The sequence below is a fragment of the Punica granatum genome, chromosome 8 (assembly GCF_007655135.1).
Source record: "Punica granatum isolate Tunisia-2019 chromosome 8, ASM765513v2, whole genome shotgun sequence".
NCBI lineage: Eukaryota > Viridiplantae > Streptophyta > Magnoliopsida > Myrtales > Lythraceae > Punica > Punica granatum.
In genome coordinates this window covers 25,903,409-25,921,201 of record NC_045134.1, presented here as the reverse complement: position 1 = coordinate 25,921,201, position 17,793 = coordinate 25,903,409, and the positions used below count along the sequence as shown (strand labels likewise).

General features: G+C 31.4%; 1 protein-coding gene across 2 annotated transcripts; it reads left to right on the top strand.

Annotated features, from left to right (window-relative positions):
- The first annotated feature begins 4,182 nt into the window (after positions 1–4,182).
- LOC116215938 (agamous-like MADS-box protein MADS2) lies at positions 4,183–9,124 on the top strand. 2 transcript variants are annotated; one of them, XM_031551765.1, is made up of 8 exons: positions 4,183–4,594; positions 7,486–7,564; positions 7,717–7,778; positions 7,955–8,054; positions 8,169–8,210; positions 8,360–8,418; positions 8,524–8,666; positions 8,781–9,124. In XM_031551765.1, exons 1-7 carry the CDS (start codon positions 4,410–4,412, stop codon positions 8,639–8,641), a joined length of 645 nt encoding a protein of 214 aa, XP_031407625.1. In that variant the 5' UTR covers positions 4,183–4,409; the 3' UTR covers positions 8,642–8,666; positions 8,781–9,124. The 2 variants fall into 2 exon arrangements, with proteins under 2 accessions (XP_031407625.1, XP_031407624.1); XM_031551764.1 differs by having other exon boundaries at positions 4,187–4,594; positions 8,360–8,401.
- Positions 9,125–17,793: the final 8,669 nt, after the last annotated feature.

Here is a 17,793-nt window from a genome sequence, read left to right as displayed (position 1 = left end):
AGCTTGATAAGCCTGAAATCAGGATTAAGTTTGAGGATAGTAAAATTAGGCCAGCATGACTATGCGTAAAATAAAATTAAACCAATCCCTCATCATAATGAAATGAACTATAGTATATCGACATGCGGTTTATGATCAGTTTTTATCATGTACGATGGTCATATTAATTCTTAGGTAGAAAGCTCGAGAATGTGCACGAGCTGCTCTATTCGGAAGCTTGACTTGACTCAACCTCCCAAATTCAAATCTCAAATAATCAAATCTTATAGTAGCTCGTGAGCAGGTTCGGCTCCGTTCCGCATGATTGATCATTTTTGAGAATAGGACTACGTTGAGAAAAAGAAAAAAGAAATTGAGAAAAGGACTTCTAGAATTATAAAAAAAAGAGGGTAAATTGTACCGATAGTCCAAAATTTTTTACAAATATTTCAATATGGTATAAAAAGTTTTTTCGCTACTTGATAGTACAAAATGTTTCAAAATTGTTTCAGTATAGCATAAACCGTCATCTCGCCATTATCGCAGTCAAATCGACGTTGATTGTGCAAAACTAATTTTTGTGGGACGTTACATGATTGTGCAAAATGTTTTGAAGTTATAACTTAATAGTACAAAATGTTTTACGTAAGTTATATGATGGTGCAAAATTTACAGATCTTGTAAAGGATGACTTGATGGCGTCAATGACGGTTTGTACTATACTGAAACAACTTCTAAACATTTTGCACCGTCAAATAGTAAAAAAAATATATATATACCATATTGAAACATTTGTAAAATTTTTTAAAACACCGGTGTAATTTAAAAAAAAAAAAAAACAAAAACAAAAAAAGGCGTCACAGCCTTGGATGTGTTTTTAGTGACACGTATCAGACGGCAGCAGAGGGGCTATGTCCTCATACCGGCGGTTCATAGGATGTCCCCTTCATCGACACGTGTCTCATTTCAGGGGGTATTTTTCGGAACCATGGAGCCGTAAAATAGTACGTTGGTCGCAAAACTGCACTCACCCAGTTCAGAAATGTAATAAGTTATTATTACCCCAAAAAGCTAATTAAAAAATAAATTTTAAAATTGACTGCGTCACCTGCCTTCGTGCAGTACTGTGGAACCATCCAACCAGTAGTCGACACGTACTGATTACTGTGACAGTTCCGCGATTCTTCTGGTGATTAGCAGCTAATTAAGGCACGGGCGGCAGTGTTTGAGTTCCCATGCAGCGCGGACGCAAGAAATTTATTAGCTTGCTTTTGATTTTTGAGTTGAATCATGATCCGGCTTAACTTGATTTTGTATAATAATTATAAGTGTTGATAAATATATAGATGTGTGAAAATATATATATATCTATGTATGTATTTACTTATGGATATGAAATTAGTTGAAAATTTTATTATTAAAAAATTAATTATAACAATAGTTAAGAAAAATTATCAGCGAAAAATTATTATTAAATGAAGAAAAAGATAAAACAGTAATAATTACAGTATTGAATTTGAAGAAGAATAAATTTGGTAGAATAAAACTTTATACTTGAAAACCAAACAAAGTCATTTTTTTCAAAGGAAAAGAAGCCATTTTAACTAAATTTTATTCATGAGAAAGTTTTTTTGAAAGAAAATTAAAAAGGAAGTATTTTCTTCTAGGACTGGATTAATTATGAGTCATGATATGAACAAATAGGGATCCACGCATATTATCCGACAGCGAGCGATTCCAAAACTTTTGCCCTTTGGAATCTTTTTGATCAAGAATTGATCCCCGGTCCGAAAACCGGCTCAAACTTTTCTTGCCGAAAATGTTTTATCTGTGGCTAATCGAGTACAAACCGGTCGTCGTCAGCAAGCACTTAGACCACTCGGTGGTGAATATGAACCATTCACTATACTCTAAACATGCATGCATGTTTCTAAGTTACTTTTTATAACTTCAACTTTATTAAATCATTTTAAACTTTTTTTTTCCCTTTCAGGGACTAAAATATTGGGTACTTTAAGATCAATCCATTCGTTAACTGAATCCGTCGCTCGATTGGCCATTGGATTTTGATCGATCGGATTTAGATATATACAAATATAAGCAAATGTATATGAGAAAATAATCCACCTGCAAATCTTAAGTTCCAAGTTTCCTCTCTTCCCTTTGAAATTAATTTTTTTTTATTATAAGGGATACCTACAACTTAATACAAAAATAGAAATAATAAGACTCAATAAAGGGATACAAAAATCCTACTGACAATGATTGAACCCGAGACCTCGTAATTCAAGACAACGACTTGTGTTACTGCATCAAATATCTTTTCTCTCTCTTTCTTTGAAATTAATTAGAAAAGCATGGAAGAATGAGATGAGTATTTTATAGGTACCATGTTGAGGAGTCGACACGTCTACAACGAAAAGCATATCGCATCTAAGGTGGTCGTTGACGTCCATTTCACATACTATTACAGAATGTAATAAAAGGCAGATTTTCCTTTGTTCAGTCTCTTAGGGCAAATTAAAGCTGGTAGAAAATTAAAAATAAAGGGTGGGGATTAATTTGGTCAAAAGTCGAATATTATGTCTTCTTTGAAAGAATAAATGTGTCATCAAAGTTTTTCATTTCTCTCAAAAGATACGGATCATGTTTTGGATGAAATTCCGATTTAATGTGTGGATTATTATTCCTAGCGTGATACATACAATTATCATGTCATGAATTAAGGAGAAGTTATATATCAACTAAATTATTTATTTACTTTATTTATTTTGTGAATTTTGCATTTAGGGAAAGAGAGTTTCCTAGGATAATTTGTGATTAATCTCCCAGACAACTCTTCGTGCATTATTAGTCGATATCCATTTCGACAATATCCCACTATATGCTCTATATATCTGACCATTCATTGCTTCAATGAGCCAGCCATCACGTTTTCTTTATTTTCTTTACTGTCTAACGTTATCTTCTCCTGTGAATTGTGCAAACGAAAATTTGAAATAAGTTATGGTATTGCGATCTGCTCAAAATAACTCTAATTATAAAAATAGTTTGATACAAACTTTTAGCATCATTAGATTAGAATCCTATAAGTAGATCTAATTTTACAAATCAACAAATGCGTCTTCAGCTCCCCAGGTATCTGATTACATTGCCATATATAACCTCCCATATATAATTAATATTGGTCAAGAACATTTCAAGTTGCTAGTTTTTAGCTAAATATATGGACGAGCGACCAATCTTATACTCGATTTTACACCAGGTTTGAATTAGTGGAAAATTTTCATCGAATTGGATTCCATGCGCATGATCTTGCACCTCCCTTTAGGTGCATAAATATATATCATATGCGCGCAATAGAGAACAATTTGTTTAGTCTCTACTACTATGATCACATTCATATGTCATTAATAGTGATAGTAAGATACCAATAAAATTGTTGGATGAGTAAGGAGGAGAACACAAGTTCGAACCCCGGGAAGCACACTTGTTGAGAGAGAGAATAACCTTTAATGCTCGATCTTCCGACTGGATTAGTCAGACTTTATTGGATTTCTGGACACCATGGTACACACCGAAAAAAATAGTGATAGTAAGATGCCCATTTTAGGGTAATGATACGCGACTCTCTTATATATATGTGTGTGTGTAGGCGCGTGAATCTCACGGGAGTAGGTCGCCCGCTATGCGTTACATGTATATAAGTGGATTGATGGCATATGACTTCCACGAAATCTGTAAATACCCGGTTCATGCTAGTTCTTCTGATATTTAAATAATAAATACAAGTTCTGCTCATTTTAGGGTAATGATAAGCGACCCATTAATATATATATATATAGGCGTGTGAATCTCACGGGAGTAGGCGGCCCGCTAGGCGCTACATATATATAAGTGATCGATGGCATATGACTTCCGCGAGATCTGTAAATTCCCGGTTCATGCTAGTTCTTTTTATCTTTAAATGATAAATATGGGAGCGTTAGTCCATCGCTTTACCATAAAACTGTGATGTAGGCCAGACAGATAATAATTATTGTACTGGTAAAGAGAGCAGAAACCATACATTTTTTCTCCGAAGAAAGAAAAATATCTTAATCGTAGTAAAAACTTTAATTGATTACAAGAGAAAAGAAGGTAAAACAAGATAAACCTAGACACCGCACCACTACACAACAACACAACCACTTCCAGCTTTCCCATGTTTCTCTCATTAATCCCACAGACACGTACAAACACACAAAAACGCAGAAAGAATTAGTCAACACACACACGATCTCTTTCCTTCCTCTCCTTCCCCCTCTCCATCCCTTTCCCTTTGTGCCCTAAACACACAATCACCTCCACAGGAAGCCCTCAAATCTCTTACCAAAACCTACAAAAGCAAAATATTTTTTCTTTTTTTTCTAAGAGAATCAAAAGTAAGAATGGGGAGAGGACGAGTTGAGCTGAAGAGGATAGAGAACAAGATCAACAGGCAGGTGACATTTGCAAAGAGGAGGAATGGTCTCCTCAAGAAAGCCTATGAGCTCTCTGTCCTCTGCGATGCCGAGGTTGCCGTCATCATCTTCTCCAACCGTGGCAAGCTCTATGAGTTCTGCAGCAGTTCAAGGTACTAATTAATTATATATATCCTAATAATTCACCTATACATACATGTATGTATCCGTATCTTTGCTTGTTATATATAATCTATTCTTTTTTTGATGAGATCTATGCACTTTCTTTGTTCTTCTATATTTTTTTCAACTTGATGTTGATGAAGAGGATAAAGGGTCGCTTTCCTTCTCTTTGTTTTTCTAATTAGCAACAAAAAGCAGAATCATATATAGTTTCTTGAGTGTCATGATGTTGCTTTGATCTTCAGTAAGTACGTACACACCCATGATTAGAAATCGAAAAAGAATTATCGATAATATTATTTATCGTCTTTGCTCGTAGATCTGTATATGGCTTGCACATCGTGTTACGATCTTCTGCTTCACCACATCTTCTCGATGCTTAATTATGAGTGGTGCCTGCAGATACAAATCAATAAGGGTTTCTCTCTTAATGAAATTTTAGGGTTTCCTCACATTCTCACTCTCTTTTTTTTCCTTTTTTTCTTTTAAAGATCGGACATTTTTCCCAGAATAACTAACGGATGAAATTAACTAAAACATATATAGTAATCCTTAATGATCCTGATAATACATACATAAATACAAATATATTATACACACTCATACACACACCAGAGAGGCACCCGCAGGGTTTCTAGTTAAGAAATCCATGCATTATTTAAACCGCCGCAGCCAAGAAGAAAATTAAAAATAATGAAAATGAACTGTTATGATATGTTGCGACCAGAGATGTGATGTTGATGTATGTTTAAGTCTGCAAACACTTTTGTACGGTTGCAATTAAGGGATTAATGTTACAGGGAGGGAGAGAGAAGAGAAGGGAAAAGGCTGCTCTGTGGTTCCGACTTGATGCTTATGTGTGAAAACCCTAGAATGGACAATGCCCGAAAACTTTAATTTAAATTTGCTTTAGTTTCAGCAACAAAATGGGAAGAACCAACCAAAAAAAAAAAAGAGGAAAAGACTTGGATGCTAAATAAAATTAAGTATCACATATTAACATGTAACATAACGAAGTCTTTTACTTGTATTGCAAAATAATTATATATGCATATGTTTCTTTGGGTTGGCAATTTGTCATTCTTCCTCATGTTTATTACTGCAAAAACGGGTAATTAAGTATATTATTCTGATCAAGGGTTGGAGAAGCACACAATCAAATTATAGTTCTGCGTAGATCGATCAATGACAGCCAGCGCGGTTTTCACAAACAATGATGAGTGTTCAAAAGTTAATTTGTTGGCAAAAGATGGCCCTTTCCATTAAAAATTCAAAGGATGATGAAAATAGCACGAATACATAAATGTCATTAGTGTTTGTTTCATTTCTTTAATTTTTCAGTGTGCACCTCCATTGCTCTGATTACAATATTATCAATGTTTTCCCTGTAATTATCAAAGAGGGTGTAGCGCAGAGGCGCACGCTCTCGAATCTCCTCTCGTAACCAAGGGATTTTAACTTCGATACTCAATGGAACTAATTATGCCAATTTATTAGCTATTAGGTTTTATTTCATTTTACTAAGTTCATTGACCTCCTTTGTAACTGAAAAAAAATGTTATCCCAGTAATTAAATGCTTGGACTATTGCTAACTTCTGAACATGAAGTTTCTTTGTTTACTTTGATAAATTATAATTGCCACCATAAAGACAATTATTGTTTGCCAAATTACTTTGTTTTCTTTGTTTACTTTGATAAATTATAATGATCTTCCATACATTACTTGTTCTTGATTTCGGATTCTTCTGGAATTCGCCGGACTTTGTTCGTAGATGTATCATTTGCTCTTTCCATATACCAGAATATCCTTATGTTAATTAGGTATTATCTGAAAACTCTTTTCTTATTTTCATAATTAGATCTATTTTCAAGGAAAAAAATAGATCTATATATTTCCTGTATGATTGTCGCCTAGAAAAGTTAATACTCATAAGAAATGCATATGTCAATAGAATTTTAACAAGTTTTCAAAACAAAATACAGTAATATTAATTAAAATCAGCTAAGGCCAAAGACAATTTGTCCCAGATGTAAAAGTTTTTACATCATATTATACTTCTCTGAATTCAATTGTCTTGTTAGAGCCCAATTGGCCGCATATATATGACGTCAACAGGGTCTCTCTAGTGCCAACTCCTACATTTTTAGCATAAGCGTTTGATGAAGAATACTTTTTTCCTCTCGGGATAGTTGAAAAGATTATTACAATTACCAATTGTGCAAAAATTAGATATATATATTTCTCACCAACTGTTTGTATGTGATTTCATATACTCGAAAAAGAGTATACATGATGATATATCTTGTCTTATTCTAACTATTCTGAGTCCTTATATCGCCTTGTTGCTTAATGACAGCAAAAATAGGCTCTAGTTGTGATCATTATTATTTATTTATTTATTTATTATATGTTGTTGTGATCGTTACTTAAAATTTCTCTATGAATAATCGAAAAGTATGATCATTTCTCATATATTAATAGTTAAAATATTTCAAATTTGTAATAAAAGAGTGTAGCGTAACAACGTATATTCTTACTTGATAATTAAGAAATTTAGTTATCGTGAACTACTTATGCCCTTTATTAACTATTAAAACTTATATTTGATTGTATCAAATCCATAGATATCTTTTGTAATCGAAATATATATATATATATATATATATATATTCAAGTCTGCAAATATTTGTCACTGCCTTTTCTTTATTTTGGAAATATATGAGTGGTTTGACTTTACGTTATATGTTTGCATGTAATTAGATCCAAATCCATTGCTTTTATTATGAACTTACATATATATATTATCTTAATTGTTTTAGAAACTAACTTTACATATTAATATTATTTTTTTTGGCATTGTGTATTTAATCTGCATGCAGCATGATGAAGACACTCGAAAGGTACCATCAGTGTAGCTATGCTGCAATGGAAGCCACCCATCCATGCAACGACCCTCAGGTAATAATTAATACAAAAGCTCAATTGATGAAAATTCCTTAACTTCATCAATTAGAAGAAAATTTGCTTTTTCGAGTAAAGCAAAATAAATCAAATTTTTCGTAGTAATGTAAATAATGATTATATATATATACACACATTTGGTCATGCAGAACAGTTACCAGGAGTACATGAAGCTGAAAGCTAGAGTAGAGATACTTCAACGATCTCAGAGGTAATGATTTTCGAGATATGGAATCCATGCGTGTGTATATAATATACCCAGTCACCAATGTCTCTATTTGTAAATTTACGGCAAACTTTTCTTTTCGATATGTAAATATATGCGTCTATAAATCGATTGTCAGCTTATTTTCTAGTCTTGATGATGTATTGAACATGACCAATAAGGAACCTTCTTGGAGAAGATCTAAGCCCGCTAAGCATGAAAGAGCTTGAGCAGCTCGAGCATCAAGTGGAGAGCTCACTGAAGCAAGTCCGATCCGCAAAGGTGAATTATCTATATTCCAAGTATCATTAGTAATTTATCTCTATCAGATTTTTTTTTTCCTAACCATATGTTTAAGTTTTATTTAATTTTTTTCCTTAACATTATTATTGTCAGACTCACGTCATGCTCGATCGGCTCGCTGACCTTCAGAAAAGGGTAAAACAATTAATGGTTCTTTTATTTTTAATTAAGTCGCTGGTAATAACAATATTACATGCAATTAAATTTTAATATATAAATTTATATAGATATACAATATAGTAGTGATTTATGCTTTTTTTATTGTTATATTTATTGCTGAACAGGAGAAAATGCTGCTTGAAACTAACAAAGCCTTGAGGAAGAAGGTGATTTCTCTTAATCAGTGAGCAATATTATTACGTCAATATGTAGACATATTTATACTCCCTGATTTTAATCAATCTTCGAGAAATTATTTTCCAACATATATCCGTGATCATATCATCAGCTGGAGGAGAGCAATACAAGAATTCCGCTCCGCCTCGCCTGGGACGCTGAAGATCACAACGACGACCCATATGCTCAGTATCCTCCTCAATCGGAAGGGCTTAATTTCCATCCATTAGGAGGCAACACCACGTTGCAAATTGGGTATTTTTCAGTCTTCCCTTCCTAGACGATAAAAGTTTTGGTTAATTATCTATTTATTATTTTTTTATTCAAAATTTGCCCAAATAATTAATATTGTATTTTGATTATCCGCAGATACACTAATGCAATAGGACCAAATGAGGTCAATGCTGGGGCTACCCACCAAAATGTTGAAGGATTCTATAACGGGTGGATGCTTTGACCATCTTTATCGGCTCTCATCAGTCAATTTATATACGCACCAGACAAGTTGTTATATTTATGAATTTCATTATATATATATATATATATATAACTAGTTGGTTTGTGTGCCATACTTCGCAGGACCTAAGTGTACGTAATCATATATACGATGGGCACAAATAATCAATTACTTAAATGTTTCTATGGTGTAATATTGGCCCATAAGGGTACTAATAATACTACGCGTATAATCCCCTATAGGGTTAAAAAAAAAATTTACCTGGTTTTATAAATTTCTCGTCCTGTGTATTGATGATTTCGCTAGATCTCTTATATATAACGAATCGAGGATGCACAGTTGAACACGATTGACTATACAGTACTAATAGAAGAAATTAACGGTCTTTTTTATTATTTTACGGATGCATTATTCATTTTATGGGTTAATGACATAAAAAAGCACGACCTTTTGTCAAATTCTTATTTCTAGCACGATATTTTAGAGATTGCACAAAAAGACATAACATTTTGCTTTAGTTTTAAGTTTAGCATGACATTTCATTTTAGTTTAAAATATAGCATAAACTTTCATAAATCGTATAGAAGGCACGACCTTTTGATTTAGGTTCAAATTTAGTATGACTTTTCGTTTTTGTTCCAAATCTAATACGATTTTTTGTGTCACTAACACAACGTGATTAGATGAGTGGACCCACATATTTTTATTTAATATAAAATTATTTTGAAAATTTTTAAAAAGGTAGGAAGGGGGTCACAACTATTGAAAGGGGGGAGAGGGCTGGTGATGGTGACCCTGATTGCTGCCACTCCCAATCAAGGTCAACAGTGATGACAGAGGTCATCGCCGAATCGATTGGGGGGTAATGGCCGTGACCATTGCCCCCATTGCTGAAATTGAAGGAGCCTCGAAATTAGGGCTCCTTCGATTACGGCGGTAGGGGCCCAAATTGTGGCCATCGCCCTAATTGGAGTCGGTGGCGACCTCTGTCATTGTCATCGATCTCAATTGGGATTTGTGAAGGGGGTATGGATGACGGCCGCAATCGTGGCCGTCGGCCTTCCCTCCCATTTTTCTCCGTCGTGGTCCCCTCGCTCATTTTTAGTTTTGAGAACATTTTTTATTGAATCAAAAGGTCGTGCCTTATATACGATTTCTGAAAGGTCGTACTAGGTTTGAAATTAAAACCAAAGTTCATGCTTGATTTGAAACTAAAATAAAATATTGTGCATTTTTATACGGTTTTTAAAAGGTCGTGCTATAAATAGGAATTTGACCAAATATCGTGCCTTTTTATGTCATCAACCCTCTTTTTATTGGATATTTTGGAATGAAATGCAAATTTGAGTTTTAGGGATTCTTCCTATATTTTTTTTTATATATATTTAGTTTCTTATTGGAAAGTAGAAATTCCTCTAATATTAATAGAATATTCTCATGCAAGTCAATGGTATCCTACATTTACGTTAAAATCTTAAATGGTCTTACTTCACAATGATATGGTAAGACGAAATTAATAGAAATATAGTATCTAGTAATATTTTTGATGGCTTATCATATGATAAACATTCATTTATTTATTTGTAATTGGTACTTTTTCGAGTAATGTGACAAGATATTATCACTAAAAAAATCTATTTTTTATAAAAACGCCAAGTTTCTTTCTTGAACTAAATTTGGAAATCAAAAGGAATATATATCATATACCAAAATAACCCGAGCATTTCTTTTTTCGGTAGGACCTGAGCATGGTTTTTGGATTTTTCAAATACAAAGAGAAATTCTTGTTTCTCAAATTCTGGTCACTTTAAACTCTCGCGTGAAAATTTCTAAGAGAATTTTCATTAAAAAATGTGATAATGGTCGGAAGAAATTAATATTGTATATATGTATAGAGAGGGAGAGAGTAAAAAATGTGAAACATCAAATTCTACAAAGGGGACAATGTACGCTTACTTTCGAACCATAAAGTCTTGATGGTACCTATCATGTACCAAATCTTTTGGCTACATTGAATTTGTGATGCCAACAAGGACAATAAACTCGTGAAAATCTTTGCCCATATGCGCGTGAGACAAGACAATTTATTTTCTTTTTTTAAACAAGGCTACATTTTTATTGATGGGTCTAAAGCTTTAAATCCAAGATATATATGTTCACCCAGGTCTTTTTACTCGTGCATCGAATGAGACTTTTACTACAAATATAATTGAATTTATCTAATTCAAACTTTACTATTTTTAGTTAAATAATGTCAAAATTATTATTTTTTCGAAATTCGGTAAAAAAATCAGTAAACATAAGTTTTGATGATAATTTTGTAATTTTATTATTTATGCATAAATTTTGAGGATATATTAAAGTATTTCATGTTCCAAATATTTATGCATATATAAAATAAAATATTATAAACTTTTAATTTACAAGCATTTACTAATTTCACGCATGTTGTACATATATTTACAATTATGCCACCATTTATTACAATGTTTTCAAATTTATATAGGGTAAATTACAAAAAAAAATCCAAGTTTTGTAAAATGTCTCAATTTTGTCATATATTTTGTTTTGTAACCAAAAAAACCATAAGTTTTCTAAAATGTCTCAAAAATGACATCCGTTATAACTTCCGTCAATTTTTGCTGCTGATGGTGGGTCCCTTTAACAGTCAACGTAGGTCACACGTAGGCTAGTGGGTCCCTTTAACAGTCCACGTAGGTCACACGTAGGCAAAAATTGACGGAAGTTATAACGGATGTCATTTTTGAGACATTTTAGAAAATTTATGGTTTTTTTTGTTACAAAACAAAATTTAGGACAAAACTGAGACATTTTACAAAAATTGAGTTTTTTTTTGTAATTTGCCCATTTATATATTATATAGATTTGACTAGGCCATAATAAATGGAGGTATAATAGTAAATTTCTAACTAATATATTATATAGATTAATATATTATATAAAAACTAAATAACAATACATATTATTGTAATTAATAATAGCAAATATGAAAATGAAGAAACTACTAATTCAAATAACTTATACGAAAATCACAAATATTTGTAATTATACAAATAACTATCTAATTATATATAGGAAGTTGAATACAAAACAATGGCGTAATTGTAAATATATACAACTAATCCACATTAACAAAATATAAAATTAAAAAAAATATTCTGAAAATTTATCTATATGTACTTCAATAATAATTTTTTTCTAAAAAAAATTAATATATACAATTAATCCACATTAAAAATATAAAAAATATGTAAATATTCTAAAAATATATCTATACTTATAATTTAATAATAAAATTCTTCCAAAAATAAATTACTCTATTTTGAAATATTAGGCCTTTAGAAGTCTAAAACATAAATAATGGTTATAATTCAATTTTTTTTTCTACTTGAAATTTCATTGAATAAATTTCTACTTTTTATTTAATATATATTATTAGACACTTTACGATTGTACTTTTCATCAAATATATAGGACGTTTTGCTTTTTAAAATATATATTCCGAAAATATATACAAATATAATTCAATAATAAATTTTTCGAAAAGTAAATTAATATATGTCAAAATATTAGCTTTTTATAAGTTTTTGACATAAATAATGACTAGGGTACACCCCGCGCGATGTAGCGGGTTGAAAAAGAACTTATTCAATTTTTTAGATTAACATAGTAACTAATATGTACAATATCAAACATAGAGTATAAATGAAACTACTGATAAAATTATTTATTTGTAAAGTTATGAATCGTCGATTGATAATAAATAATTTAGATTTTTGAAAGATTGTACTGATTAATTTTCATACAATATAATAAGTCCTAAGTCTTACGCTAATTTTAAGTGGACGAACTTTACTCGTAGTAAGATTTTGAAATTTTTTAGAAGTATCTTGTGGTCACATTACAACCAAGTATATTTAAGCAAGAATGAATCTTAGTCAATAGATTGTCATAATCTTGCATTCCATCAGAAAATAAAAATATCTATGACATCGCCAATAATAAGAAACAATTTAAATTGGCGATAATTTGAAATAGCCTTTCAACTACAGTGTGTTAGCTTTAAGTAATTTGACGTTTGTTCTAATTAATTAAGGTCTCAAATGCGAATATTGTAATTGAAAAAAAAGTACAATCGAGAGAACTTTAATTTTTGGTGGGCTAACCTCACTCGGCAATTGGATCCATTTAATGTTCAGATATGTGGTGATTGATATTGTAAAAAAGTCCATATACTTAAAATAAATATATAAATATTAACTTTAAAAAAAATTCAAAAAGAGAAGAGAAAGGTTGGGTGAGAGTGAGAAAAACTGCCGTACTTCCTCCCTCCTTCATGTGGACCTCGAATCATTTCTTTGTATAATTGTAATTCAATTTTGTTTCCTACTTAAAATTTTATTGAATAAATTTCTACTTTTTATTTAATATACGTTGACAAAGGCTTTATGATTTTACTTTTCATCAAACAACGGTTTGCTTTTTAGATCTTTACAATTATTTTCTCAAAAATAAAATTGGTAAATTAATTGATTTATTTGGGTACATTAAGCAAACCTTTTTTTGGTACATTCTTTTTGGTACATTTTACATTACACAAACTTTAACTAATTATAATCTCTCAAATAGTTATTTGTTTACATATGTTTGATATTTACCATATTAAAATTTATATAGTATAAAATAAATTTTGTATGTTATATTCGTTTCTAGCTATCAATTATTATTGAATTCAGTTTCTCATATTATACATTAAAGTGAATTTTCTATCATAAATATTTGTTTATAAATCCAGGCAATACGCGGGCATAAAAACCTAATGATGCCTGTATAAGGCATATAAATGTAAATATACAGTTGAAGCACATTAGTTCCAATTAATAATATTTTTATTTTCGTTCTGTAATAAATTTGTTGATTAATTTGGATAATATTTTACAAATCAATTATAACAATAAAAGTAGGCAAGCGAGACGAAGTTGTACCATGTAAGCCTTTGGCTCTATGTGAATTAATCTTCCAATTCTCAATTAAATGAACTTTTACCATATTTGATTTACATTTTTTTCAACAAAGTCTTGATATTTTGTGCAAATCGTTTGCACATAGTAATATATAATAAGAGAATTTCTTAAAATTTTTTAAAAAAATCAATAACTTAAAAGAACTCCTCAGTATATATGATATTATTTTAGGTTCAATATTTTAAATATTATATAAATAGAAGATATAATGATAATTTTGTATATCATCTTTTTACTCTCTATTATTTTTCTTACACTCTTTAGTTCTTAACCCATGCACAACTCTCTTGCGCTTAGTATGCACTTATACACATTACAGAATTATTGTATCTCTATACTTATACTCTCATTTCCATAAGACTAGAGTATTATTCTTTGTCATAATTTTCACTTCTTTGATTCTCAGACATAATTTTGTGGTATTTATTATGTGCAGAACTCGGTAAATATATAATTTATAACCTGCCTTTTTCCCTATCTATATGCATTCATGTCTTAAATATTACTAACTAATTTATGACAAATTAAGAGAATAGAGAAATTATCCAAATAAAAAAAAGAGAGAGAGAGGAGGGCAGACAAACAAAAGAATATAAAGAAGAAATAGAAAAGAGTAAAGACCTTCCAACTTTTTTTCTGCTATTTATTATTTATTAGTGGGCCAAGGCTTGAGTATATTCTCTAATGGGCCCGACTTGAATCTAAGAGGCCAGAAACTTACTACGTTGGGCTTGATATTTTAATTGCTCGATGAAGCCTCATCCTGGTCGTCCAGTGCATCCTCACGTACGGAACTAATTAATTATGATCAATAAAATCTCAAATGATCATTTCTCGTATATTATAAATGTACTTTTCAAATTTTTTGTTATTTTACATTAACACAACTATTAGTAATGAAGTAAATTATAAAATTGGGTAAACCTACGTTTTTTTTTTCAGTTACAAGGGAAGCACATGAATCTAGTACGTTGAAATAAAAATCCTAAATATTTAACAAATGAGCATGAATAGTCTTACTGGGTAATGGGTATCGAACATGGATTCTCTTGGTTACCAGACGAGATGTGCGTTATTGCGCTATACCCTCTCTTGATCTAAACCCAAGTTTTTTCTTAATAGATTATAATGAAAAAAATAACAATTAAAGGAAAAAAAATGCAAACGTTGGCCTGATGAAAGGAGTGAGAGAGAGTGGGGGAGGAAAAGTAGGAGAAAGTTGGGTAATTATTTTAAATGTAATGATTATTGTAACCTTCATTATGTGGTATCATTAATTTTAATTATTTTTTATGGGTGTTTCGGAAAGTTAAAGTAAGAGGAAGGTCATCCTTTTGGTTTTATAATAGTATAGATGACAAAAAAAAAATAAGACAGTGTAATTCATTAGCTATACAGATTTATGGTCCCCTGTCAGCATGCTAAACTAGTAGGCTTGCTTGTCATTAATTTGTTGAATCATATTGGTACTTTCTCTTACCATATGCGAGGTAGGTATTGATGAGTGTAAATTATCTCTTAAATATGCATACAGAGATGTTACTGCATTAAACCTAACAATCTCAAGATTTTGAAGATAAAGATGTGTCATCGATCGTATATAGATAATTTATGTTGGTATATATGGCTCGTTTATGATTGGTGTAAAGCAACCCTATATGCCATCTATATATGTATATGGCCAGTGTGAAACTTAAGAAAGATGTGAGCTTCAACTGTAGGCAAGCTTTCCTTTTCGATTCTTCCTCAATTAGGCCAATCAAAGTATCCCCAAAAGGAAAAAGCAACCTCTCCATCAACCACAATTAGTTCAAGTTATTTGGCGCTTATTCTCCGAAACGAATGTTTCGAGTTCGAGTCTTGAGAATGGAAAAAATCCTTGATTGTGAGACCTTTACTCGACTGGAACTAGATTAGTCAGGCTCGTTAAGTTTTTGAAAATTAAGGTACACACCGAAAAGACAACCTACCCAAACTTTCACTTCCGCAGCAAGACTGCGTTTAATTTCTATCTGAGTCTAAAATAGGCAAAAAGGGAATGAAGTTGAGCACTTCTCCATGAATCTGTCACCTGGAGGAAAAAGAAAACCAATTTAAACTGCCATTCTGGATGGACCAACATAGGTTGATGCAAATGATTCGATACCTTTCTAGTTTAAGCAAAAGTTTCATATTCAAGTAATGTAAATGAATAAAATCCATGATTAACAGAATTTTATTCTTTGGTGGACCTTCTTGGCTTGCATCTGAATTAGAAGTGGCATGTTAATTTTTTTAATATCAAGCGATGCATATAAATTAAAAAAAAACCGACATTGTCTATTTAAGATTAAAGCAGATCAAGATGAGAAGTGATCAACGGGTCATCCCCAGTTTCAAAGTCTGTCCAAAATGTCGTACTGGTCCATGCAGAAATGATCCACCCCTGTCCATACTTCGAGAACCATCTACTTTTTTTTTTTCCTCCTATTACGAATTATTATCAGCCTAAATTATGCTATGAAATATTTTGTTATGACTACGATTGCACTTTTTGGTGGAGATAAAATCCCGTCTTTGGTTCCTTTTGCTTAAGATGAACGTCTAATCCCCCATATAATCGATACGATATGTGGCGTAGCTTTTGTAACGGAGAGGGTCTAATGGAGGGTGTCCACGTTGCCTATCCCTCTAATGGATGCAACACCTTGGAGCTGCCCCCCACGTTCATCGTTCGACATATGGTCCCGCATATGCCACGAGGTAGTCTTGTCTCTATAGATCGGCCGCTGAGAGGAAAGAAGAAAGCGACGAGATTAATTCTCCTCAATTAATGACGAAGAAAAATATGAGTTTAATTTAGTGTGTGTTTGATTGCTTAAATTAAGTGTTGAAATAAGGAAGGAGGTTTGGTGCAAAGTACAAGTCTTCGTCCGGAACCATGAGGTCTGAGGTTCGATTTTCGTCAGTGAAATTTCTGTGTCATTTTATTTAGTTTTTTGTTATTTTTACTTTTGTACTAATTTATAGATTTCCTTTATAACTAAAAAATTATGTTGAAATAAAATTTTTAAGACTTAATCAAGTTCAGCTTGTTAAAAAGATACTAAATAAAACTTAACTTAATGACTTAAAGTAAAAAAATGCACTTAATGATTAAATAAGTGGGAGCCTACTTAATCATTCAGGGGACAGTGGAAGTCCCGACCCGGCCACCACCGCCCCTCTCTCCCTTCTCAGTCAGATCCCGATCTGACCTTTTTTTAAAAAATTTTCTAAAAATATATAAAATATTGGGGCTAAAGTTAAAAGAAGGAAATTTTTGTGGTCATTATGTAACAAGGATATCAAATGTTATAAAGTTTTCAATATTTGTCCTATCAAACAAAATTAGATGAAATTATGCGCGTCGCGCGTACGATTACTAAGGAATTTAAAGATAAAAATTTTGAAATATAAAAAATGATTCATATTGTTAATTAATGTAAATTTTGATATTATATATTATATATATAAATGATTGAAGGATTTTCAATTACTAAAGCAACAACCATACTAAAATTGGAATAAATGTTCTATTAAAACAATTAATATAAAAAAAAATTAGTTTGGAAAAGAAATTAGTTTAAAAATTCATTCTACAAATCAAAATTCAACCAAAGAATAAGAATAAATAAGAAAAGTCTTACCCTTACTTAAGCGACATTCATAATAAAATTGGAATAGAGATTCTGTCAAAACAATCAATTTCGAATAAAGTTCAATCAAGAAAAATAAATTTTTGGAGCAGATTATTAAAACAATCAAAATATTGAAGCAATTAGTTGAAATTTGCCAATTCAACCAAGAAAAAGAAAATTTTGGAGAAGAAAGGAAAAAAGAGGTTTAGAATTATAAATAG

Excerpts from the sequence above, each read along its gene's own strand:
- LOC116215938 (XM_031551764.1), top strand. The coding sequence starts at position 4,410 with ATGGGGAGAGGACGAGTTGAGCTGAAGAGGATAGAGAACAAGATCAAC. Across the intron at positions 4,595-7,485 it reads GAGTTCTGCAGCAGTTCAAG|CATGATGAAGACACTCGAAA; the intron begins GTACTAATTAAT and ends ATCTGCATGCAG. Across the intron at positions 8,402-8,523 it reads ACAAAGCCTTGAGGAAGAAG|CTGGAGGAGAGCAATACAAG; the intron begins GTGATTTCTCTT and ends TCATATCATCAG.